The 27,444-nt window shown below is 43.3% G+C and overlaps 1 protein-coding gene across 2 annotated transcripts in view; it reads right to left on the bottom strand.

The window, feature by feature from the left end:
* Window positions 1-27,444, bottom strand: part of tctn2 (tectonic family member 2) — a 45,439-nt gene that overhangs the window by 652 nt on the left and 17,343 nt on the right. For both annotated transcript variants that reach the window (XM_052032286.1, XM_052032287.1), the window contains exons 8-17: window positions 23,552-23,693; window positions 21,564-21,683; window positions 19,816-19,965; window positions 19,614-19,697; window positions 17,308-17,391; window positions 9,221-9,338; window positions 6,389-6,495; window positions 4,679-4,820; window positions 3,320-3,463; window positions 657-745 (exon numbers count right to left, since the gene is read on the bottom strand). In XM_052032286.1, the coding sequence (XP_051888246.1) occupies window positions 657-745; window positions 3,320-3,463; window positions 4,679-4,820; window positions 6,389-6,495; window positions 9,221-9,338; window positions 17,308-17,391; window positions 19,614-19,697; window positions 19,816-19,965; window positions 21,564-21,683; window positions 23,552-23,693 (1,180 nt within the window). The remainder of the gene's footprint in view (window positions 1-656; window positions 746-3,319; window positions 3,464-4,678; window positions 4,821-6,388; window positions 6,496-9,220; window positions 9,339-17,307; window positions 17,392-19,613; window positions 19,698-19,815; window positions 19,966-21,563; window positions 21,684-23,551; window positions 23,694-27,444) is intronic.

Here is a 27,444-nt window from a genome sequence, read left to right as displayed (position 1 = left end):
AGAACATAGAAAAAAAGAATTATTTTCTTTGCAAACAAATATAAAGAAATATTGGATGCCAAATTCCTGATTCCTTGCTTGTCTCACATTCATGTTACTGAACATAAAAGAATAGCCAGAAAGTAATGCGATGTTATTGGATCGCATTTTGCTGCAGGCCATTAAAAGGTGGCGTCATTCCTAGGACATTCCGACAGATTCCCCCTCAGTCCTGACACACGGTCTTGACCCAAAACATCAACTTGCATCTTCTGCTTCCACAGATGCTGATCGACCCACTGAGTTCTTCCAGTGTTCTGTGTTTTATTCCAGATTCCAGCTTCTACAGTATCTTTGGTCTTTACAAACTCCTGGGTTTACGTCCAAATCAAGATGCCTTTGCCATCTCTCAGTTGAGATGATAATCACAGATTCAATCTGATGTGAAAGCTTCCACAGCCACCACATGGGGTTGTGAGAGACTGAAACTTATTTCCTGCATTACATCGATGTATAATTGGCTGTAATGCAATTTACAAATGAGCCCTGCAGCTGTGGGAAGTGCTAATGTAAATACAAGGCTTCTTAACTCCAGAAGATGAGATAGATCAGTGCTGTTTCAAAAGCCATGAAAATTATGTCAATGAAATGTTTCAAGGTCAATACATCTTCCTTACCTGTATAACGCCTTGTCAATGGGTAGGCAAGATCAGGCCAGCAAACATCATTTCGAGCACAGTCATATTCAGTGTAGTTAATCTGTAAGCTGCACAACAAAATTACTTCAGTGACTTTCAATCACAGTGTGAAAGCTGTAAACAAGACACTTGTTCACTTCACACACAGGGACAAAACAGAATTGTCCCAATCCTTGAAGCTGTTGCATTATTGGGGTTCTTTAAAGAACTAACATGTGCAGTGGATAAAGGGAACCAGTGGATGCACCAAGATTTCCAGAAGGCATTTTATAAGATGCTGCATCAAAGGTTATTGTGGAAAATAAAAAGTAAGGTACAGGCAAGGATAGAAGATGGCTGGCTTAACAGAGAGTAGGTATAAAAAATTACTCTTGACTTCAGGAAGGGTGGGGGGTGGTGGGTGATGCACATGCACCCGTCTACATCAACCGCGCTGAGGTCAAGAGGTTGAGAGTTTCAAGTTCCTAGGAGTGAACATCACCAACAGCCTGTCCTGGTCCAACCATGTAGACACCACTGCCAAGAAAGCTCACCAGCACCTCTAATTCCTCAGGAAGCAAAAGAAATTTGGCGTTCCCCTTTGACACCCACCAGCTTTTATTGATGCACCATAGAAAGCATCCTATCTGGATGCATCACGGCTTGTTAAGGCAACTGCTCTGCCCAGGACTGCAAGAAACCATAAAGAGTTGTGGATACAGCTCAACACATCACAGTTCTGCTGAGGAAATTTGAGCAGCTAGGGACTAAATTAAAAAGCAGAATCAAAAAGGTAGTAATCTCTCAATTGCTACCTGAGCCACGTGCATATTGGCACAGGGTAAATAGGATCAGAGAGTTAAATGTGTGGTTCAAAGATTGGTGTGGGAGAAGTGGGTTTGAATTCGTGGGACATTGGCACCAGTATTGGGGAATAAAGGAGCTGTTCCGATGGGACGGGCTCCACCTGAACCACACTGGGACCAGGGTCCAGGCGAATCGCATAACTAGGGCTGTGGATAGGGCTTTAAACTAAATAGTATGGGGATGGGTTCAACAGATTGGAAGAGTATGGATAAAGTAAAAGGGAAGGGGAGTGCAGGAGAGGTTACTGAATTCTCCAGAATAAAGAATAAGACAGAAAGTTTAGAAAAGGATAAGAATTTAACTTTAGGCAACATGGAGACAAACTTGAAGAGGGTGGTGAATACGGGACTCAAGGTTTATATTTGAATGCATGCAGTATACAAAACAAGGTTGATGAGCTCATAGCACAGTTAGAAATTGGCAGATATGATGTTGTGGGCATCACAGAGTCATGGTTGAAAGAAGATCAGAGCTGGGAGCTAAACGTCCAAGGATACGCATCCTATCGAAAAGACAGGCAGGTGGGCAGAGGGGGTGGGGTGGCTCTGTTGGTAAAAAATGAAATCAAATCCCTAAAAAGAAGCGACATGGGATCAGAAGATGAAGAATCCTTGTGGGTAGAGTTAAGAAACCACAAGGGTAAAAAGATCCTGATGGGAATGGTATACAGGCCTCTGAATAGTAGCCAGGATGTGGGGTACAAATTACAACAGGAGATAGAAAAGCAATGTAAAAGGGGCAACGTTACAGTGGTCATGGGGGATTTCAATATGCAGGTTGATTGGGAAAAACAGGTTGGTACTAGATTCCAAGAGAAGGAATTTGCAGAATGCCTATGAGATGGCTTTTTTAGAGCAGCTTCTGGATGAGCCCACTGGAGAAAAGGCAATTCTGAATTTGGTGTTGTCAATGAACCAGATTTGATGAGGGAGTTCAAGGTAAAGGAACCCTTAGGAGGCAGTGATCATAACAAGAGACAAACTTGGATTGTTTTCTCTGGAGCGTTGAAGGCTGAGGGGAGACCTGATTGAAGTTTACAAAATTAGGAAAGGCATAGACAGTTAGGGTCTTTTTCCTAGGGTGGAAATGTCAAATACTGGAGGACATAGGTTTAAGGTGAGAGACGGATAGTTTAAAGGAGATGCACAAGGCAAGTTTTTTGTCTTCTGTTAATGTTATTATTTACACAATAAAATTCACAAAAAAAGCGGACCATCCGGCTCAATCTCCCTGGGACACAGTTTCTGTTCCACATGTACCTCCTCCCATTCTTTAACATTCCCCTCTCTACCAAACCCTTCTGTTGCTCTCTCCCTCCTGTTTCTCCATCTTCTCCTTAAATCCATCTCTGCTCTTCACCTCAACCATTCCCTGTGGGAGAGAGTTTCATTTTATCAACACTTGCTGGATAACAACTTGTCGCAAAGAATTTGGATCGGAGATCTTCTACTATACCAGGTTGAATACACAAGCAACAATTAGACAGGCACAGGTACGAGCTGCTACCTCACAGCTCCAGCAACCCTGTCTGTGTGGAATTTGTACGTTCTGCCTGTGATCACACCAGTTCCCCCTACCCATTCTCACCACCATCCCCCAACCCCAGGGGCTCGGGTTTTCTCCCATGTCCCAGGGAGAGGCAAGAGCAAAAGGGACAAACAGACAGAGAGGGTGAGAACAAGAGACACAGACACAAAGAGTGCGAGAGAGGAAGACAAATAATGAAATAAGAAAAAAATAACGAAGTGCTTTTAGTAGACAGCACAAGGTGATAAATCAATGAAAGTTTCTTCTACCTGGACAGCATTGGCTCTGGCTGTGCTGGCATTTGGATAAACTGCACAGATGTGCTGATCGAGAAGGACTGATGAAGGGAACTGTTCCTACAGGCAGCAGTATTTCCTCCTCCACAAGACATTTGCCAGTTCACTGTATAAAACCTGAAAAGGAAAACCATTGATCCAATAAGAGATGGAACGAACCTGAGGAAATACGTTTCTTATGCAGCACTTTGTAATGATTTAAATGCCAGTTTGAAAAGGCAGGGAAGCAAAGTCTAAAAGAAATCAGATACATACGCAAAGGAAAACATGCTGGGTTTGGGAAAGACCTGATGTTTGGGAATAATTGGACTGTGTTGTGAGTGCAATTGCTTATTTTTCTGTAGAAATGGCACAGTTCACTCCACAGTGAGGGAGCTTGTACTCAGGGCCACAATCATGTGCTTTTTAAATTTTTTTTACTCATTGAACCAAAGAAAACAAATCTTTGAATTACAGCGAGGCAAAAGGAGAAGAATGCGAGTGTCCAAAGCAGGCAGGAGGACTAAGATACTACTAAGTGACAACAGAGTGAAACACCAGAAAGATTGGTTTGGGATTGTTAGAGGTAATCAGCATGGCTTTGTGCAGGGGAGGTATGTCTTATATACTGGAGTTTTTTTTGGGGAGATGACAAAGATGAAGGTAGGGCAGTGGATGTTGTCTGCATGGATTTTAATAAGGCATTTGACAAGGTCCCACATGGAAGGCTGATCCAGAAGATTGAGATGTATGGGATCTGTGGAGACTTGGTAGACTGAATTCAAAATTGGCTTAGCCATAGAAGACAGAAGGTAGTGGTGGAGCGGTATGAATCTGACTGGAGGACTGTACTGTTCTGTGTTCTACTACAGACTGAAATCTGAGCTGCAAGCAGAAAGGGACAGAGATAGAAACCTATTTCCAGAGGAGTTTTTCCCAATCATAATGTAATTTAAATGGATAGTTCATGTAGGATTCACAAACACTAACAGATTGCCATTTCTGCTTCAGAGAATCTCTAATTCAGGTAACTCTTTTCTCATACCATTTGTCCCACAGCCACAAGGAAAACAATCCCTTTGTAATTGGGAAGTCCCCTATATTAATTGATCCATAACTAATCAGAAATGAGTAGGAATGAGAGAAATGAGAATCAGAAATACTAGGTAAGCCTAGTAATTTCTAGGGTAGGGACATGTTTGGCACAGCTTTGTGGGCTGAAGGGCCTGAATTGTGCTGTAGTTTTTCTATGTTCTAGTAGCCTGATTTATATTGCAGATTAAATATTAGGATTTAAGCCCGAAGTTTGGAAGAAGTCAGCCAGCTGATACAATTGTAATGCCATCATCTTACTTGAGTGAAGCTCCAAGTATCACTTGTTGAGGAACTCCTTCAACTGCGCCAACAATGGCTGTGAGAAACTGCATGTTCATAGCGGCAGGAACCTCAGCGCAGAATCCATAAAATTCATCTTCAAATGAGCCATTAAATGAAGCTGTATTTAAAACATAATCTATATTAAATAGGTTTTTGACCAATTTGAAAACCACAGGCTCTCACTCACATCCTTGAACAAAACTAGAGACTATAGGAACTTGAACTTAGACAGCACTTGATCATGTGCACAAGGTATTTCTAAGTGCTAAGTGGCATAATTTGCTTTTGCAGTGCAAGTACTGTTCTATAGGCAAACAATGCAGTGATCTCTCGGACATGAAATGAGAGAACAACAAAGTAATCTGTTTTTGGTGGAACTGGGTTGTGCAAAATGAAGGCCAAGGCACTCAGTCTGTTTTTCCAGATAAAACCAAGAAATTGTTTCTCCATTTGAAAAGAGAACTGGAGCCTTTGTTTAACTCATCATTGAAAACCATGGACGTTCTTTGTCCTGAATTGAAATGTCAGGTCAGAATATGTTTTCATCAGAATCAGGTTTAGTATCACTAACATATGTTGTGAAATGTGTTGTTTTGCTGCAGCAGTACAGGGCAAGACATAAAAATCCATAAATTACAAAAATAAATAAATGCTGCAAAAAAAAATACGAGGTAGTATTCATAGATCATTCAGAAATCTAATGGTCGAGGGGAAGAAGCTGTTCCTGAATCCTTGAGTTTGAACTAACAATATTTTGCTTTGAAGATTAAAAGTATACCAGAACAGAAACACCTTCCACCACTGATGGTCAATCTACTGGATTCTATAATGTAAGCACCATAGGGACTGGTTGATCGGCTGTGGTAGTTGAATTCACCATTTCAACTATCACAACAAATGAAGAACTGCAGCAGTCATTTCTGAACATCTTGTCCATCTCCATTATTAAAGCTTGCCTGTCTCAACTGCAGAAAGGCAGAGCAAACCTGCCAAAGGCCAGCAGGCTGCCATAAGGGGCCCCAGATACATTCTGTACGATGTAGTGGACTGGTGAATGGCTCTTTGGGGAGAAAAATAACTTCCAGGTACAGTTCTGGGAGAGTGCTGTACTATCAAAGCTGTTCACAACGTAAGAGTTACTAAACCTGCGCCGCAAATCTCATCAGGCAGACAGGAAGTAACACCAACCAATAGCTTATGGGTGTAATCACAGAGCACCGAATCATTCAACAGATACATCAAATGGAAATCTGAAGCAATGTAGGGATGTTGGAATATGCCATACACCAGACCGGAATGAAAGAACAGCCATATACCAACAGTACCTGGTAGATGAACAGTTCCTTCATTTCACTGTGGAGCATTGGTGTGGAAACAAGGCAGCTGTGTGTGCTTACATCAAAGTGACTGCATTCTTAAAGAAATCCACTGACTATGAATCACTTTGGGATACTATGAGAACACACACCATAAAATGGGAACACAGGAAACAGCAAAGGTCAGCTTCACCATTCAATCCTAGCTGATCCAATCAGCCCTCAACACCACTCTGCAGTAATAAATTGCTCAAGGTGTGTGGAGGGTAATTAAATAAGCTTTTATTCCACAATCTACACAGAATAATACAAAGCTATCCGGCAAGTAAATGTGGGAACTGCTTCATGTCAGCTAAAAGTAAAGGCTTACCTTTAAATAACGGCACCCATTCTGATAGGTCAGTAAGGTTGGAGTTTCCCCTCCTTGCTACATAATTCGCTGGCACAAGATTCAGAAGGTTTTCATAAACAGTCAACCTGTCAAACACCAGAAGGGAATTAGGTGAGCATTAGAATCGAAGCATTGCTATTGTGCTGATGCCTAACAGTGGGACTGCAGCACTCAGCTGGGCGGCACTGGTCTCAGATGTACAGATGCCCACTGATCCCAGTCACAGAGTCATACAGCACAGAAACAGGCCTATCGGCCCAACTGATCCATGCTGACCAAGATTCCCATCTAAGCCAGTCCCAGTTTCCCCAGTGTACACAAACCCAGTGTACAGAGAAGAGCAAACTTGGGCTTCAGTAACAACTTGACATTGAAACAGTTGTTTCAGTCCTTGTGTAAATATATTTCAATTTAAATATGATAATGAAATAACTGTTACAGCAAAGCAAGCCTCAACTGTCATTCACACTCACCAGATTAATTCATTAGGGAGCTTCCATTTGGGAAGAGGCCAGAGACTGAGCTCAAAGAAAGGAAGTAAAACAAAACAACATACTGAAGATGCGTCCTGTTTGCAACAATCAACAGAAGACACCAGAAATACAGGGCAGCCTCTGAAATGTGTGGGTTATAATTCTGTATGGAGCAGAACATTCTGAAACAGATCCATGCTTACTACGTATAACATAGTACATTACAGCACAGTACAGGCCCTTCGGCCCACAATGTGGTGCCGATATTTTATCCTGCTCTAAGATCTATCTAACCCTTCCCTCCCACATAACCCTCCAATTTCACTATCATTCATGTGTCTATCTAAGAGTCTCTTAAATGTCCCTAATGTATCTGCCCCCACAACCTCTGCTGGCAGTGCGTTCTACACACCCACCACTCTCTGTGTAAAAAAAAACTTACCCCTGACATCCTCCTTGTACCTTCCTCCAATCACCTTAAAATTATGGCCCCTCGTGTTAGCCATTGTTGCCCTGGGAAAAAGTCTCTGGCTGTCCACTCGATTTATGCCTCTTATCATCCTGTACACCTCTATCAAGTCACCTCTCACCGTCTTTCTCTCCAAAGAGAAAAGCCCTAGCTCACTCAACCTATCCTCATAAGACATGCTCTCCAATCCAGGCAACATCCTAGTAAATCTCCTCTGCACCCTCTAAAACTTCCACATCCTTCCTATAATGAGGCAACCAGAACTGAACACAATACCCCAAGTGTGGTCTAACCAGAGTTCTATAGAGCTGCAACATCACCTTGTGGCTCTTGAACTCAATACCCCAACTAATGAAGGCCAACACACCATATGCCTTCATAACAACCCTACTGACCTGCGCAGCAACCTTGAGGGATCTATGGACATGGACCCCAAGATAGAGGGATCTTGTTCCTCCACACTGCTAAGGGTCCTGCCTTTAACCTTGTACTCTGCCTTCAAATTCAATCTCCCGAAGTGTATCACTTCATACTTAGCAGGGTTGAACTCCATTTGCCACTTCTCAGCCCAGCTCTGCATTCTATCAATGTCCTGTTGTAATCTACAGCAACCTTCTACACCGTCCACAACACCACCAACCTTTGTATCATCAGCAAACTTCCACATCCTCATCCAAGTCATTTATAAAAATTTATATGTTTGAAACTTTAACCGTTTTCTCATTTATTAGATAATGACAGTACTGTGGTGCATTTCTCTATGATCAGGATCAGGACCCAGCAGAAATAAAAAAACAAGGAGAGAATAGTGGAAAGGAGAAAACTGTAAGTAACTGTGAATAAAGACAGGTTGTTAATCGTCAATCAATGCAGAGCTCCACACAATGACAGAATTGTGTAACGTAGGAGACAGCCACTTGGGCCATCTCCCTTCTCTGTGAAAGAACAGGGCAATGGTCCCACTCTCTCGTTCTTCCCCATCGTCCAGCAAACACTTCCCCTTTGAATACTCAAACTCCCTTTTGAAAGTTACAGTATAGTGCTTTCCACAATCTCATCGTCTCCTCTTCTTTCGTAAGCTACCACAAGTCCAGGTCTCTGGTTACTAATCCTTCTGCTACAAGAAACAGTTTCTCCCTATTTACTCAGACAAGGCCATCCATGATTCTGAACAACTCCATTAAACCTTCACTTAATGTTCACTGCTCCAAGGAGAACCACCCAGCTTCTCCAGCACACAATTCAGAATTTCAACTAATAGGAAGAGTACTGTTAAAAATAGCCAGAGTTGGTTTAAATTTTACAGATCTTACTTATATTTTCAGCTGCAGTTGGTTTCAAACACTCAACATAGTTCATTCGGATTGCTTTTCATTTCACTTCACCTCATTACCATGGGGACAAAACTTCAAAATACTTTACTGATTATGAAGCATTTTGGGATGTCCCAAGATTGTAGAGAGTTACAGAAATGTAACTACCTTATTGCAAGATTTAAACATTCTTTTTTAATCCTGTGAAAGGTCAACAGGTTGCTTTCCCCCAGGTATCAATGCAAGCCATTCTAGACCAAGTACATCCTCAGACTAAAAAGTGTACCTTACTCCCAGCTGCCATCTTTGAATTACTGAGATAACTGTGCTACCATTTTTCAGCCCACCTTGACTGTTCCATTTTCACTGTGAGAAGCAACTGCTTTTATCACTTGGACAGGTTTAAGTCAGATGTAGGCGTGTCTTTTTTTCGTTAGAAACAACAGCAAAAGAGAAGTGCAGGGAGACAGTTATTGCAGAGAGGCAGTCTAGAGATTATTTTGGTATTTGACATTTTCACCTAATAATCCTGAATACCTAACATTTGCTTACACACCCAAGAGCAGTACAGTTTTCAAAATCATCAATGCTGAGGCGCAACAAGCAGCCAGAGGTCGAATCCTCTCCAAACAATACTGATGTTGTTTCAGCTGATGAGCACAACCCATTTCCAACTGCAAAACAAAATGGAATAAAAATATATTTTACAAAAGCAGATTTTTTATTAAAATGTTACTGACATTTTGCTCATCCAAAAACATGGATTTTGCATCAACCCACCTCAGACTCCAATTTAAATCAATGCTCTCAGCATTTGAGTGAAATGGAGTCAGTCCCTGCTGACGCTACACTAACAGGGTCAGCAGATTCTCTAACTGAGCCTGACAATCAGGACTCTTCAAATCATAGTGCTCAAACAGTGATAAAACTAATAAAACAGTGTAAAAGTCTTCTAGTAACAACTTAACTAATTGAAGAGAGTGTTTTTTTGATGAAATGACAGAGAGGATTGATGACAAAAATATGGTTGATGTTATGGGTGTGGATTTCACGTAGGGATCTGATCAAGGTTCCACATGACAGGCTCATCATCAAGACTGATGATCATGGAATACAAGTCAAGTTTACTGTCCTCTGCACGAGTACAGTGAGGTACGGGTATAATGGAAAGACTTGCTAGCAGCAGCATCACAGGCACATTGGACAACACAGAACATAAATTAAGATATCTTTACTAGTCACATGTACATCAAAACACACAGTGAAATGCATCTTTGCGTAGGGTGTTCTGGGGGCAGCCCACAGGTGTCGCCACGCTTCCAGCGCCAACATAGCATGCCCACAACTTCCTAGCCTGTACCTCTTTAGAATGTGGGAAGAAACTGGAGCACCCAGAGGAAACCCACGCAGGCATGGAGAGAACGTACAAACTCCTTACAGACAACAGCTGGAATTGAACCCGGGTCGCAGGCACTGTAATAGCATTACGCTAACCGCTACACTACCGTGCCATAAATTATACAAGACAATGAAGAGAGAGAAAAAAAACTGCAAAAACAAGACATTAATACAAAAAAAAGACACAATCAGAGACAAGCCTATGGTAGTGCCAGAGGTGGTCCATAGTGTTTCATTGCTGAGATAGGGTTAGGGTTGTGCAAGTCGGTTCAAGAACCTGATGGTTGTAGGAAAGTAGCTGTTCCTGAACCTGGTGGTGTAGGACTTCAGGATTCTGTATCTCCTGCCTGACGGTAGCAGCGGGAAGAGGGCATGACCCAGATGGTGGGGATCCTTGATGATAGATGCTGCCTTTCTGAGGCAGCGCCTCGTGTCGATGCCGTCAATGGGGGGGGGGGGGGGGGGGGGGGGGGGGGGGGGGGGGGGGGGGGGGGGGGGGGGGGGGGGGGGGGGGGGGGGGGGGGGGGGGGGGGGGGGGGGGGGGGGGGGGGGGGACTGTGTCTGTGATGGACCAGGCTGTGTCCACTACTGTCTGCAACCTCTTGTGTTCCCTGCATTGGAATTGCTGTACAGAGCCATGATGCAACAGCTTGGATAGAAGTTAGCCAAGTAATAGAAAACAGTAGCAGTATGTGTTTTACATACTAGAAGTTTACAGTGGAGTCCCCCTGGTATCAGTAAATTTGGAGTGTACCATTACAAACACTGGTTTTGGCCACAGCTGAATCCAGTCTGAGTACCATGATCTAGGAAATGTGCAAAGACACAAAAGAATTTAACAAATAAATGGCAGGTTAATCTATGATTTAATTATGAAATACGTCCAGATCACTGGACAAATCAAGAATGAATGGGAAAGCGAACTCCAGAACATCTTTACCTACAGAGACATGGAAGAAATTCTTCATTTAGTTAATGCATCTTCAATGTTTGCCAGACACTCTTGATACAGTTTAAGGTATTCACAGACCCATATGTCAAAGGATAAGCTAGCCTGTTTTTATCACCATATAATTCTATATGTGACAGATGTAATCGAATGTGGCTTCTCTGACACATATGTTTTGGTTCTATCCTCTTTTGGAAAAATATTTTTAACATTATTTCAGTGTATTGAATATTGATTTACGACCTCACCCTATCACTGCAATTTTTGGATTACCAAGGATAGAGTCTGCCATTTATCTGCTTCCGCTAACCTATGATTGCCTTTGTTACATAATGGCCAAACGATCCATTTTGCTTAAATGGAAGGATCCAATACCCCCTACTACTTTCAATGGTTCTCTCAACTATGTCATGTTTAAACTTGGAAAAAATTAGGAGTGGTACTGTTGATCCTTCGCTTAATTTGAAGATATTTGGAGTCCATTTATTCAATACTTTCACATGATTAGATCCCTTTTCAATAACTTTTCATTCAATTGTGGGAGTGTTTTGGCAAATAAATTGGATACGTAGCGTGTGAGAAGAAAGAGAACTTGAAATATATGTCCACAAATATTTAAGAATGTCAGGAAAGGTCAATAGACAATGAAGGTGGGTTAGCAAGTTTGCAGATGACACGAAGGTCAGTGGTGTTTGTGGATAGTGTGGAGGGCTGTCAAAGCTTACGAGGACATTGATAGGATGCAGAGCTGGGCTGAAAAGTGCAGATGGAGTTCAATCCAGAGAAGTGTGAGGTGGTACGTTTTTTTTCTTTCTAGCATTCGGGATAAGCAACGAGTGACTGCGCAGGCACGTGACGTCACTCGGAAGCGTGCAGGCGATTTAAAAGTCAGAGCAGTACCTTCGGCTTTTTTTCCAGTGGCGAGAGAGCAGAGAGTGCTGGAAACTAACAAGGAGCGATTTTTGTTTTTTCTTTCTAGCGTTCAGGATAGCGGCGAGTGACTGCAGGCACGTGACGTCACTCGGAAGCACACGGGCGATTTAAAAGGAAGACTGCCATATCCAGCGGCAGCTGAGTGAGAGGGAGCAGAGTGTTTTGGCTTTGGTTCAACGGGCTTCGGCGAGACAGGTAAGAGGTGATTTATATAGAGAGGGGGTAAGTTATTAGTTTATTTAGCTCAGTAGTATAGTATTGGACAGTGCTATAGCAGTATGCATCTGGAGTTGGTCTTATGTTTGGAGTGCCAGACGTGGGGACCCTGGTGACTACCAGCCTCCCCGATAACTACATCTGCACAAAGTGCACTGAGATGCAGCTCCTCAGGGAACATGTTGAGAGTCTGGAGCAGCTGCTCGATGACCTTCGGCTGATTAGGGAGAGCGAGCAGGAAATAGACAGGAGGGATAAAGAGTTTGTAGAGAGTACCTCTGTGCAGTCCCCCTCGAAAATCGGTATCTCATTTTAGATTCCGTTGGAGAGGATGACCTGACAGAGGAAGACCACAGCAACCGGGACCTTGGCACCATGGCACCGTGCCTGGTACTGTGGTCCAGCGGGGAAGGAGAAACTCAGTGGTTATTGGGGATTCTATAATGAGGGGAACGGATAACAGATTCTGCGAAACCGACAATGAATCCCGGATGGTGTGTTGCCTCCCTGGTGCCAGGGTACAGGATGTCACGGACCGGGTCCAGAATATTCTGAGGGGAGAGGGTGATCACCAGAAGTCTTGGCACGTGTAGGTACCATGACATAGTAGAAAAAGAGAAGAGGTCCTGAAGGAGGAATACTAGGAAGAAAGTTGAGAAGTAGGCCTCTAGCGTGGTAATTTCAGGATTACTACCTGTTGCCACGTGCCAACGGTAGTAAAACTAGAAAGATCTGACAGGTGAATTTATGGCTGAGTGAATGGTGCAGGTCTTCAGATTTCTGGATCATTGGGACCTTTTTTGGGGTGGGGGGGGCATGACCTATTCACTAAGGATGGGTTACACCTAACTCCAAAGGGTCCATATCCTGGCGGGAATGTTTAATTTAGCTGTTGGGGTTTAAACTAATCTGGCAGGGGGACGGAAACCAGGATGTTAGGATACAAGCTGTTAGGGTAAAGGAGAAGTTTTATAGAGACAAGTCCAAGACAGTGTGCAGTGAGGATGGCAAGAAGGACAGGCAGGTGAAAAGTCAGGATAATTTGCTGAACAATAGAAGTACAACAAACCAGATGTTAGGATACAGGATGTTAGGATAGAGATGGGGTATATAAAACAAGTCCGTGATAGTGTGTAGTGAGGATGGTAAGAAGGACAGGCAGGTGAAAAGTCAGGATAATTTGCTGTACAAAAGAAGTACAACAAAATCAGTAGCACATACTGGACTAAATGTACTATATTTAAATGCACGTAGCATTAGGAATAAAGTAGATGACCTAGTGGCACAACTACAGATTAATAAACACGGCATTGTGGCAATCACCGAGTGATTATGACGGACGTGATTGGGAACTGAATGTCCAAGGTACACAGTGTACAGGAAGGATAGGCGGGTAGGCAGAGGGAGTGGTGTGGCCCTGATGGTTAGTAGTGATATAAATCAATAGAAAGGAAGGACATTGGGTCAGAAGAGGTGGAATTCCTTATAGGTGGAGCTAAGAAATAGCAAGGGTAAAAGGACAATAGTAGCAGTTATATATAGGCCCCCTAATAGCAGTCAGGAAGTGGACTATAAGTTGCAGTTTGAAATAGAAAAGCGTGCCAGATGACAACGTTAAGATAATTATGGGGGATTTTAACATGAAGATGGACTGGGAAATCCAGCAAGGTAGTAGATCTCAGGAGAGTGAGTTTGTGGAATATCTACGGGACGGTTTTTTGGAGCAACTTGATGAGCCCACCAGGGGATCAGCTGTTTTGGATTGGGTGCTGTGTAACGAACCGGAGGTGATTAAGGAAGTAAAGGTAAAGGAACCATTAGGAACTAGCGATCACAATATGATTGAGTTCAGTTTCCAATTTGGGAAGGAGAAGCTGATAACTGGTGTATCGATATTTTAGTGGAACAAAGGAAATTACAGTGGCATGAGAGAGGAGCTGGCCCAAACTGATTGGAAGAGTAAGCTAGCTGGAGGGACGGCAGAGCAGAAATGGATGGAATTTCTACAAGAAATAAGGAAAATGCAGGATAGATATATTCCAAGAAAAAAGGTTTTGAATGGAAAAAAGGTACAACTGTGGATAACGAGAGAGGTGAAGGCTAAAATAAAAGCAAAAGGGAGGGCATACAAGGAAGCAAAAATTAGTGGGAAAACAGAAGACTGGGAAACTTTTAAAAACCTGCAGAAAGAAACTAGCAAGGTTATTAGGAAAGAAAAGATGAATTATGAAAGGAAGTTGGCAGATAACATTCAAAAGGATACTAAGAGTTTTTTTAAAATATATAAGGAGTAATAGAGAGAGACACGGGTTGATGTAGGACCAATCCATAACGGTGCGAGAGAGATTATAATGGATGATAAAGAGATGGCAGAGAAACTAAATGAGTATTTTGCATCGGTCTTCAATGTGGAGGACATCAGCAATATACCGGATAGTCAGGGGTCTCAAGGAATGGAACTGAGTTCAGTTAAGATTACTAGAGAGAAGGTGCTAAGAAAACTAAATGGACTAAAGACTGATAAGTCTCCCGGACCGGATGAGGTGCATCCCCGGGTTCTGAAGGAGGTGACTTTAGAAATTGCGGAGGCATTGGTGATAATTTTCCAGGAATCGATAGACTCCGGCATGGTTCCGGAGGACTGGAGGGTCGCAAATGTAGTTCCGTTGTATAAGAAAGGTGGGAGGCAGCATAAAGGAAATTACAGACCTATTAGTCTGACATCAGTGGTGGGAAAGTTATTGGAATCGATCCTCAAGGATGAGGTTATGGAATACCTGGAGGTGCAAGGCAAGATATGTCCAAGCCAACACGATTTCGTGAAGGGAAGATCCTGTCTGACCAACCTATTGGAGTTTTTTGAAGAAATGTCAGGTAGGGTGGATAAGGGAGAGGCGGTAGATGTTGTGTATTTGGACTTTCAAAAGGCCTTCGACAAGGTGCCGCACAAGAGGCTGATTAATGAGAGGTCATGGAATTACAGGTAGGATAACAGAATGGGTGGAGCATTGGCTGGTAGGCAGAAAGCAAAGGGTGGGAATAAAGGATCCTGTTCTGGTTGGCTACCGGTTACTAGTGGTGTTCCGCAGGGTCGGTGTTGGGGCCGCTTCTTTTTACTTTGTACATTAACAATTTGGACGATGGAGTAAATGGTTTTGTGGCTAAGTTTGCAGATGACACCAAGGTAGGTGGAGGAGTAGGGAGTATTGAGGAGACAGGAAGGTTGCAGAGAGACTTAGATAGCTTAGGAGAATGGGCAAGGAAATGGCAGATGAGATTCAATGTTGTACACTTTGGAAAAAGAAATAAACGGGCAGATTATTATCTAGATGGGGAAAAAATTCAAAGTACAGAAGTGCAAAGGGACTTGGGGGTACTCGTGCAGGATACCCTAAAGGTTAACCACCAGGTCGGATCGGTGATAAAGAAAGCGAATGCTATGTTGGCATTCATTTCGAGAGGTATAGTGTATAAAAGTAAGGAAGTGTTGATGAGGCTCTACGGGGCCCAAGTGAGGCCTCATTTGGAATAATGTGTACAGTTTTGGGCCCCATATCTTAGGAAGGATGTGCTGATGTTGGAGAGGGTTCAGAGGAGATTTGCAAGGATGATTCCCAGAATGAAAGGGCTTACATACAATGAGCATTTGTCGGCTCTTGGACTGTACTCACAGGAGTACAGAAGAATGAGAGGGGACCTCATATAAACACTTAAAATGTTGCAAGGACTGGACAGAGTAGATGTGGCCAAGCTGTTTCCCTTGGTGGGTGAGTCCAGGACCAGAGGGCACAATCTAAGAATTAGAGGGTACATGTTTAAAACAGAGATGAGGAGAAATTTCTTTAGCCAGAGGGTAGTGAATTTATGGAATTCCTTGCCACGTACAGCTCTGGAGGCCCGATCATTGGAGGCATTTAAGGAGGAGATAGATAGATATCTAATTAATCAAGGTATCAAGGTATATGGGGATAAGGCTGGAAATTGGGGTTAGAATAGTTTTTTTCCCCCCCCCCCATTTCTCATTTCTTTTTCTTTCTTTTCCCCTTTTCTTTGGAGCAGACTCGATGGGCCGAATGACCTACTTCTGCTCCCTTGTCTTGTGATCTTGTGACAAACTCCAAGGCAGAGTACAAGGTTAATGGCAGGATTCTGGGGAGTGTGGGGGAGCAGAGGGACCTGAAAGTTGCCTCACAGGCGGATAGGGTAGTTAAGAAAGTTTATGGGTTGTTAGCTTTCATAAGTCGTGGGATCGAGTTTAAGAGCTGCGAGGTAATGATGCAGCTCTACAAAACTCTGGTTAGACCACACTTAGAGTACTGTGTCCAGTTCTGGTCGCCTCATTATAGGAAGGATGTGGAGGCATTGGAAAGGGTGCAGAGGAGATTTACCAGGATGCTGCCTGGATTGGAGAGTATGGATTATGCGGAGAGACTAAGGGAGTTGGGGCTTTACTCTTTGGAGAGAAGGAAGATGAGGGGAGACATGATAGAGGTATACAGAATATTTAGAGGAATAGATAGAGTAGACAGCCAGCACCTCCTTCCCAGGGCACCAATGCTCAATACAAGAGGGCATGGCTTTAAAGTAATGGGTGGGAAGTTCAAGGGAGATGTCAGAGGGAGATTTTTCACCCAGAGAGTGGTTGGTGCATGGAATGCGCTGCCTGGGGTGGTGGTGGAGGCAGATACGTTGGTCAAGTTCAACAGATTGTTAGATAAGCATATGGAGGAATTTAAAAAGGGGAAATGTGGGAGGAAGGGGTTAGATAGTCTTAGGTAAGGTTTAAAGGTCGGCACAACATGGTGGGCCGAAGGGCCTGTATTGTGCTATATTGTTCGATGGTTCTATGGTAATTTGAATCATTTCCAGTTTTTCTTCATTTTATCTTCTTACATGTAATTGTGCTTGTGCTATTTCCATGGACATGACGTGTGCCCATCAATGGACGTGACGTGTGCCCGTCAATGGGCATGACGTGCTATTGTGCTATTTCAATGGACATGACGTGTGCCCATCAATGGACAGAAATAAACAACAGAATGAACCATTGCAGGGCAATGTGTGACCCACTAGTTTTCTTGCTCTCTCCCCAAATGAGAGGATAGAAGGAGCTTTTTATTTCTAATTGCCGAAAGAAAATATGTCACCTGGTCGCCATGTTCTTAAGGGAGCTCTTTGCAAGGTCTTGCTGCTTGCGAGGGCAGCCAAAACTGGTTTGCCAGTCAAGTAACCTGAAATTAACAGAGAACATTTCATCATTCTGTATATCTTACAGATGGTCACACTTAGATTCATGAGATCAGAGCACCTCCACTCAGCCTGCAAGTGAGACCCTGGGCTTTAGTCTCCTGTCACTTCAATTCTCTATCTCACTTCCAGTCTAACCCCTCTGCTTTCAGCCTCCTACATTGCCTTAACGATCCCCAGTGTAAGCTCGAGGAACATTGGTTCATATTCCCTCTGGGATGTTACATCCCACAGCATTTAATACTGGATTTGTCAATTTCAGGTAGCCAACTTTTTTTCTGCTCTCCACGGTACTTTTCCCTTTCAATATTTTCTCTTCTGTCTCACTCCAGTATTTGAAGTAATTATTACCTTGAGAACTTTAGTCTTCACCCTGTCACAGACATTCCCCTGTTCCCTCTATCAGCCCCCACTCTGCAACTTAAAACACACTTGTTTTCTCACTTTATAGTTATTACAATGAGTCCTTGATGCCAAACATCAACCGATTCTCTCCCCACAGATCCCACTAGACCAGAGTTCTTCCACCACTTGTGGTTTTTGTTCTGGAGCCCACTGCTCTTCTCTCTCTACACTCATGACTGTGTGGCTAAGCAAAGCACAAACGCCATTTATAAATTTACAGATGACACCACTGTTGTTGGTAAAATCTCAGATGGCAACGAGGCAGCATACAGGAGCGAGATAGATCAGCTGGTTGAGTGGTGTCGCAACAACCTCGCACTTAACGTCAGCAAGACCAAGGAATTGATTGTGGACTTCAGGACGGGGAAGTCAGAACACACACCAGTCCTCACTGAGGGGTCAGCAGTGGAGAGGGCAAGCAGCTTTAAGTTCCTGGGTGTCAACATCTCCAAGGCTGATCTATCTCCAAGGATCTGTCCTGGGCTGAACACATTGATGCAATCCCAAAGAAAGCACACCAGAGGCTCTACTTTGCTAGGAGTTTGAGGAGATTCACTACCCCATGCACTCGTGCCACCACTTTCAACAAGCTGTGGACTTGCACCCCAAGGTCTCTCTGTATATCAACTGTCCCCTGCCAGTTACTCTACTTCTTACCAGAATTTGACCTCCCAAAGTGCATTACCTCACACTCATCTGGGTTAAATTACATCTCCCACCACTCCACTCAACTTTCCAGCTGATCTATGTCCCAGTGTATCCTTAGACAACCTTCTTCACTATCTACTCCACCAATTTTCATGTTGGCTGCAAACGTACTAATCATACCCACTACATTCTCATCCAAGTCATTTATGTATATTACAAACAAAGGTCCCAGCACCAATCCCTGCGGTACATCATTTGTTACAAGCTTACAATCAGAAAAACACCTTTCCACCACTACCCTCTGCCCAGTATCACCAAACCAGTTTTGGATCCAGTTTGCTTTCACACCTCAAATCTTTTAACATTCTGGACCAGACTACATGCAGGGACCTTGTCAAAAGCCTTACTGAAGTCCATGTAAACAAGTTACTTGATTGGATTGGAGAGACATTATGTCCCCTGCACAACTTCATGCCAATGACTCCTGCTCAGTGGCTGCCTTTCCATGTGAATATATATCCTATCCTTCCGAACTTTCTCCAACTACTTCCTCCCACTGATGCAGAGGGGAGTGAATTTTTAGGACAAATAGGGGAGACCCTTGAGACATCTTGACATCCACAAGGGGTGGACACCCCAGCACTGAGACACTCCATTGGTATTTTACTGAGAAGAGCAGCCCGAAGGTCCAAACTCAGTTTCAAGGTTGTGCTGCATTAGGGTTAGGATCACCAACCCTACCAACAAACACAGTAATTAGACAAGACTATCACCCACCTAGACTGAAATTTTAGGCAACGTCAGGACAGTAATGGAGTTGTGCCAATCATGGACACCTAGGGTCTGGCACATGGGTTGAACGTTTACCGGTGTTAAAAGTTCATTATTGAAGTAATACTGTAAATAGTTAGTTGAATGTTCAACAGTTCACTTTCATTGAAAAGTTTGCAGAGTGTTAAGTGCTTTTATATTTCTTGCTGCATATCACTGGAAGTTCACTGGTCACCAAAAACCAACTTAATACTGACCTTGGCATAAAGTGATTGCTTTGCTTTTGTTTTTAAACAAGAACACTTGTGAGCTGAAGACAAATTCCAAACTTTCATTGATAACATTATTCCACAGGTTCTAATACAAAAGGCCACAGTCTCACCTGGATTGCCAGACCGAGTCACCTGGGAGTGATGTTCACTGACTGAGTTAATGAAAGTAACACTGAACCTTTGGGTCACAGTAGCTGGAAAGTAAGATATTATAGATTTAGATGAAGATGGAGAAAAGACATAAATATAGATGATGCAAGTGTTAAATGACAGCAAGGCCAGAAAAGGCAAGGAAGTGGAACACAATCATACCTGATGAATCTAAGGAAATGTTCCCCACTGTGACAAGCAAAGTGATATTAGATATCATAGTTCCATTCCAGTAGAAGACATAATCAGCCTGCAAAATCATATTTTCACATATTCCCTTCACAACTTTGGGCTCTGATATATCAACCAATCCTGTATAAAGAAAAATAAACAAATCACATCAAAAAACAACAACACAAGTGGACAGGATGGTAAAGGTGAACGGCATGTTTGCTTTCATCGGGTGGGCCACTGAATATAAAAGTTGGGAAGTCATGTTGCAGCTGTATAAAACTTTGGTTAGGCCACTTTTGGAGTATTGTGTGCAGTTCTGGTCACCACATTTTAGGAAGGATGTGGAGGGTTTGGAGAGGATGCAGAAAAGGTGCACCAGGATGTTGCCTGGATTGGACTGTATTAGCTATAGGAGAGGTTGGACAAACTTGGATTGTTTTCTCTGGAACATCAGAGCTGAGGGGGTGATCTGATCGTAGTATATAAAATTAGACATGGCAGAGAAAAGGTAGATAGAGTCTTTTTTCTCAGGATGGAAATGGCACTAGAGACTATAGGTTTAAGGTGAGAGGGGGAAAGAGTTTTAAAGGAGATTTGAGTGACAATAATTTTTTTGTAGACAGAGTAGAAGGTGCCTGGAACACACTGCCAGAGGAGGTGGTGTAAACAGGTATGAAAGCAACATTTAAGAGATGCATGGGAATAGAGGGATATGGACCATGTGCAGGCAGATGGGATTAGTTAGATTTTCGTCATGGTTGGCACAGACATGGTAGGCCAGTGGGCCTGTCCTGTGCTGTACTGTTCTATGTTCTAAATGTATAGATTTAGAAGATTAGACCAGTTGCTTCCTACCGTACTGTGGACTTCCCCAGTTCTATTGTACCCTTCAAAGTGACTCCAAGCCTGAGGGAAGGGCAGCTGAGAGTTCACAGTTGGAGAGACCAGAGCAAACGGAGTTTAATACACATTACTGCATTACCAGAAGCAGACAACATGAGGTACATGTTACGGGAGTAGAGGCCACCACAGAGGTGTTAACCTGACTCATAATGGGAATAAGCAAATCTTCTGATTTGCTAGATTCTTCTGAGCTACTGTTAGAATTGTGCCAAGCTGCTGGTCTCTGACCACCACAGGATGAGAACCCAAGCACCACCACAGAGAGAAACAAAGATAATCCCAGCTCTCAGAAGAATGACCAAGAGAGACTACTTCGTAAACTAGAGGCCTCGAGAGGAAACTCCAAATATTCCTTCCAGATGCCCTGGAGTAGGGTAGAGGCTGAAGTGTGAAAAGTTTGAGGAAGTGCCTGGAATTATTTCTGAAACTGTAAGAGTGGTTAAGGAGAGACTCTCAATTCAGTTAATTATCAGTTCCTATAAGGGGAAGAAACGAGAGTTACCATTCTGGAAAACTTTGCCCTTTCAGGAAGAGCGTCCAAAAGCTCACGATCCTCAAGGGAAAAAAAAATTCTCTTCAGAGTCTTAAATGGGCAAACGTCTTATTTTTAAACAGTGACCCCTGGTTTCAGATTCACCCACAAGAGGAAGCACCTTCTCCACATCCATCCTGACAAGACCCATTGGGACCTGAGGAATTCCAAGTGTCAATCACAGCACTAAAGCACCTGGCACCCTAGTTAAGGGTTTAATAATCATAGCCAATCTGAAGTTTAAAATTATTTAAAGCATAGCAAAAACAAAAGCGGGTCACTTTACACTGGAAGCTCATACCCAAAGATGTCGTGACATTCTGCTGCTTGGGAAACAGGAACCCTGAAGCTGAAGAAGCTGTTGGTATGAAACTGCCAAGGTCTGCAGCATTCTGATAGGTTACAACAGGCAATATCAAAGCTGCATGGAAGAAAAGACAATTCAATTATTCTAGCAGCCTTTTCCATAGATGATATATTTAATGTGTTCAAAATAAAGAAATGTCCCTGATTTAACTTTTAGTCCACTTGACTTTGCTACTTTAACAGAACAATTTCAGTCCTTCCAATGAACAATTCTTAAATTTAAATATTAAAGCTTCTTCAAACAACTTAAGAAAACATAGATGAATAGGACAGCGAATAATAATTCAAGTCCCCACCATCAGTGCTCTCTTTGGGGTCACCATTGACCAGAAACTTAACTGGACCGACTACATGTATACCATGGCTACAGAGGCAGGTCAGAGGCTGGGTACCTCACAGTGAGCAATTCACTTCTTGATTCCCCAGTCACAAGGAGCGTGGTGCAATTGTCCCCACTTGCTCGGATCAGTGCAGCTCCAACAACACTCAAAAGCTCAGCACCATTCAAGACAAAGTAGCTTGCTTGACTGGCATCCTGTCCACCACCCCTCCCAACATAGGAGGTGCAACATTTGTCCCCAGACCACCTGCCTCACCACCATCCAGTGACCCAAATGAGGTAGAGATTCATGTTCACCTCCTCAAATCTCGTCTATTGCATTCAGTGCTCTCAGTGTGGCTTCCTCTACATAGGCGAGACCAAGGGAAGACAAGGCAACCAATGGCGTGAACATTGAATTTTCCAATTTCAGACAGCCCACACACTATGTTCCTTTCCCACTCCCACCGGTGCACCGAGGTTCTCTCTCCCTTTGTTCACCTTTCCCATCCACCCTCCCCTATCTGGTTCCATTGGCCCTTCATCCCTCCCCTATCTGGCTCCACATCACCTTCCACGCTCTGTCTCTACCTTCCCATCCCTCTCTCCTCTCCTGGCTCCACCTGTTCATCATCTCCCCACCCATCTGGTTCCACCTATCACCTACCAGCACCCCCATCTCACCCCTCCCTTTCACCTCTTTATACTGGCTCTCTTTCCTCTCCATTTTCAGTCCTGTTGCTGGGTTATAACCCAAATCATCAACCTGCCATTTCCCTCCACAGGTGCTGCTTGACCCACTGAGTTCCTGCAGCAGTTAGCTTTTTTGCTCCAGATTCCAGCATCTGTAGTCTCTCGTGTCTCCACCCTAAACATTCACTTCCCTTTATTTCCCATCTAAAACACAATTACTCACCTGTGCTAATCTGAAGCACCTCCCAGATTTATGACATTTTTTAATTCACCTTTCACAACTGGGGCATTGCTAGCAGGGCCACCATTTACTGCACCACCAAGAACAAGTGTGGAAGGTGCATGAGAACACCATTACCTACTGGCTCCCCCCAGGTCAGACGCCACCCTGACTTAGAGAAAAGTCATTGTTCCTTCTTGGGTTTAAATCCTTAACTTCTCACCCAACAGCATTATGGAAGTGCCGTCAGTAAGAGGTCTCAGCACAGCCTTCTCAAAGGCATTGACAGGCAATTAATGCTAGCCTTGACAGCAACAACCACACGCGTGCATATTGCTGAAGCAGTTGAACAGCTAAAAAAGGAGTGCATCTTATGAGTGAGGTAGAAGAGAATGAGGCCATCATCCTCATGGCAGTTCTTTCAAAGTTTTGTATCATTAGTCCCATTCCCCTTCTCTTTCCCATAGCCCCATAAATGTTTCACCCTTCAGGTATCTATCCAGCTCCTTTTTCAGAGTCCCTTTTCAATCTGTTCCCTTTCAGGCAGCTCATCACAAGTTACAACAACCTGGTTCCTTCCAGCCAGATGAAACTGTCTCCCTTCACACTCTCTTAAAACAGTCATTGTTCACACAAGTCACAGGAGGTTCTAATCAAACTGTGATACTTTCCCAATGATGGTGGTACATACTTCCCTGGCCGTTCTGGATCGGTTCACCAACTCCAATGGTATCTGCACAAGCTTCAGCGGTGAGTGGAGTTACACAGTGTGCATCAAAATCTTTCAGGTAAGCCACAGGGGCATTCCTCAAGCACTGGCCGTTCAAAGATTTCTACATACAGACATACAAGTAAAAATTAAATAGATGAAAGAGTTTATTCCCTCTCCAGGTTGCAAATCAGCATTTCACAAAATTTCACGATTCCCAATTTCTTGTGTTGTTTTCCCTTTGACTTCTCAACCACTGACAATGCATTGATGTGCATTGGTGTAAAATCCAGTGACCTAGATAACCACATATGCAGAAGGCTTCACCAGCTGCAGCAACGCGAGCTCCAGTTCCCAGAAACAGAGCCATTCTCACGCTGAGGACGTTGTGGACAGCACACTTTTTGGACTGGTTGGGCCGCAGGGCCTGTATCCGTGCTGCATTGCTCTATGACTCTATGACACACTTAGAAGGCAGTCACACTGCAACTTATGAGCGTGCAGCAAGAATATGGGTGGCTGTTGGGCAGCTCAAAAGACCTGCCTAAAGTCCACCATGCTCACCAACAGGTTTTCTCTTGATAACAGATGATTCATCAGGGGACTACAGCTATAGCCAGGAGCACAGCTCTCTGAGGTGAGAGGGTGATGGACCAGAGGTCATGGTCCATTCTGGGGCCAAAAAGGCAGCACGGTAGTGTAGTGGTTAGTGTAATGCTATTACAGCACCAGTGACCCAGGTTCAATTCCGGCCACTGTCTGTAAGGAGTTTGTACGTTCTCCCCACGTCTGTGTGGGTTTCCTCCGGGTAATCTGGTTTCCTCCCACATTCCAAAGACGTACGGGTTAGGAAGTTGTGGGCATGCTATGTTGGGCGTTCTGAAAGCATGCGACACTTGCGGGCTGACCCCAGAACATTTTACGCAAAAGATGCATTTCACTGTGTGTTTCGATGTACATAAAGATATAAAAAATGTACTTGAAGGAGGATGAGGGCCTATCTGCATATTTGATGGAGCTAGGAAGAAATTAAAAAGGATCTCAAAAGGAAGTACTCTCAGTATTACACCCTTGTTAGCAAGTAGAGAAATATGACAGCAGGGCAGATGAATGTGTGGTAGGAGGGACGATTCAGAAGGAGAGCTTTAGATTCCTGAACCTTATGAGGCAGGGGAAACCTTTTCAAACAAACAGGTTACACCTCAACAGGACCAGAACCAACAAACATCCTTACAGGGTTTACAAGCAAATCTAAATGCATTATGTATCCTTCCCAATGTGGGTGAATTAATGGCACAAATGGCTGTAAATGATCTAAATGTTATCCCAGAAACATGACTGCAGATTACCAATGTTAGAAACTAAATATTCAGGATACTTGACTTAAATCTTATTTAGGAAGAAACAGGCAAAAGGAAGTGGGTAGCACTGTTAACAAGGACTGACATCAGTACAGTAGTGAGAAGGGATCTCAGCCCAGCAGATCACAATATAGAATTATAACTAGTTTGAGTGGACCCAAGAACTGGCAGAGAACAGAAAACGCTGGTGAAAATTGTTTATCGGCCTCTAACATCTCGTGTTATAAATGAGGAAATGAGAAGCGAATGAAACAGGTTTAACACAATAGTGAAGGGAGATTAATGCTAACAACACAAGAGATGAATTCCTGGTGTATATACAAAATGGGTTTTGAGATCAGAATGTTGAGAAACCGTCTAGGGAACAGGCTATTTTCATACTGTACAACAAGAAAGGATTAATTAATAATCTTGCCATAAAGAGGTCTGCAAGAAAGAGTGATTATAATATGATGAATTTTACAATAACTACTAAAGTGAAGCCAAGGATTTCAATCTAAACAAAGGAAATGATGAAGGTTTGAGGGCAAATAAAAAAAAACTGCAGATGCTAAAACAAAAACAGAAAATGCTGGAAATACTCAGCAGGTCAGGCCGCATCTATGGGAAGAGAAACAGAGCCAACATTTCAGGTCAGAAACCCGTTATCACAACTGAAAAGAGACAAAGAAGTTTGTAAAGCTGTAGTGAGGGTGAGGGAGGGCAAGGTCTCTGATTGGGTAAAACTGGGGTGACCACGGGATAAGTTGTAAACAAAGTTATCTGGATAATGAGTGAATGGGAGCGAGCCGTTAAGAGTGTGAGAACGTCGACAAAAGAATGTGGGGAATTGTGAAATGCAGAGCTGAAGGACACATACAGCAGGTCAGTCTAGGGATGTCCTCCACTCCCAGAGAGCGAGCGAGAGAGAGAGCGAGAAAGGAAGAAAAAGCTGAGTCAATATCACAGATGGACGACCGATACAGACCGAGAAATCAAGTTACCCAAGTGTTGAATTCCATATCGAGTCCAGATGCAACACATCTGGATGGAAGGGGAGGTGCACGGCCTCCTGATCTGCCTTTCACAACTCCCACATTCTTTTGTCTACGTTCTCACTCTCTAACTGCTCCCATTCACTCATCAACCAGATAACATTGTTTTTCCTTATCCCCATGTTCACCCCAGTTTTGCCCCATCAGAGGCATTCCCCTTCCAACTTAAACTGAAAATTTAGTTTTAGATGAGATTTGAAGGTTTTAAAAAGATTATTTTCATCGAATGTTCTCTTTCAAAATAAGACTCAATGGGGCAATGCAATGTTAATCTGCCAAACTCCATCGAGGATCAGCTGCAACTAGGGAGACTGACGAGGCTGTGGCAGTTCTTGGGAACTGTTGTAGGGACGCCGTTCGACATTGGACAAACTGCAGTAGGGAATAATTTTGTAATTAGCGAGTATTTCTGCGGCTTTGAGAGTGAAACACACTTAAATACACAGCGTAAAGTGAGGATTTTTAAGACTGGTGCAGATGAAAAATCATAATAGTAATAAAATTTAACAGTAAGATGTTACTACAAGCAATATTGCCACCTTTATTTTCAAATGCCTTTGATAAAGTCCAACATTGGAGGTTAATTAAAGCACATGGGACTTGCATGGGCTGAAAATTTGTTGACAGACAGGAAGAGAGTAGAAATTATTGGGACTTGCATTTTATCCCCCCTCAGGGCTGTAGGTGGTGACCAGTTAGCACGGTTGGGATCAATGTTAAGGCCCCAGTATTCGCAATATAAATCAATGACTTGGATGAGGGAACCAAATGCATTATTTTCAAATTTACCAACAGCACAAAACCAGGTAGGTTTGCAAGCTGGGGAGGAGGATTCAAAGGGGCTTGATGCAATTTGGACAAGTTAAGCAAGTAGGCAAATACTTAGCAGATACATCACATCATTGTTAAGTGTGAAGTATAGATGGGTATTGATGATCACTGTGAACATGGTGGCTCAAAGGGCCTGTTCCTGTGCTGTGTAACTCTACCCAAGGGCCTACTCCTCCTCGCACTTTCTATGCCCATGTCATAAATTGTTATACCTCCAAACAATGTGCATTGTGAGATTATTTAACCATGGCTTTACCGGCAACACAACCCAGTGATCAATTTAGCTTTCATGTACTCACTGCCTAACATGCTATAAGAAAATACCTGATTAAGTTCTGCTCTCATATTTAATTTGGTACACTGGTAATAACCCATTAAAATATTTAATAGTCATAAATGACTAGGTCAGTTCTGTCAGACACTTCAAGGCACCAAGTGGTTTAACATGCATCTGTCATTTGCCTATCCCTTGGAAACAAAATGACCGACTCCCCGCTGCACTCTGGGACAATACTCAGTGCCAAAGCTCACACATGATAACAAATTCAGTACCAGGAGAACTGGCATCAGTAACAATGCACAGCAGGAGGCAATCCTCATCATCACGTGGAGAGGTGGAAGTGGGACAGAGTGTGCGCAAAGTAGTGGG

Source organism: Pristis pectinata, chromosome 17 (genome assembly GCF_009764475.1).
Source record: "Pristis pectinata isolate sPriPec2 chromosome 17, sPriPec2.1.pri, whole genome shotgun sequence".
NCBI lineage: Eukaryota > Metazoa > Chordata > Chondrichthyes > Rhinopristiformes > Pristidae > Pristis > Pristis pectinata.
The sequence above is the reverse complement of the archived record's forward strand: the minus strand, read 5'-3'. Positions and strand labels throughout refer to the sequence as shown.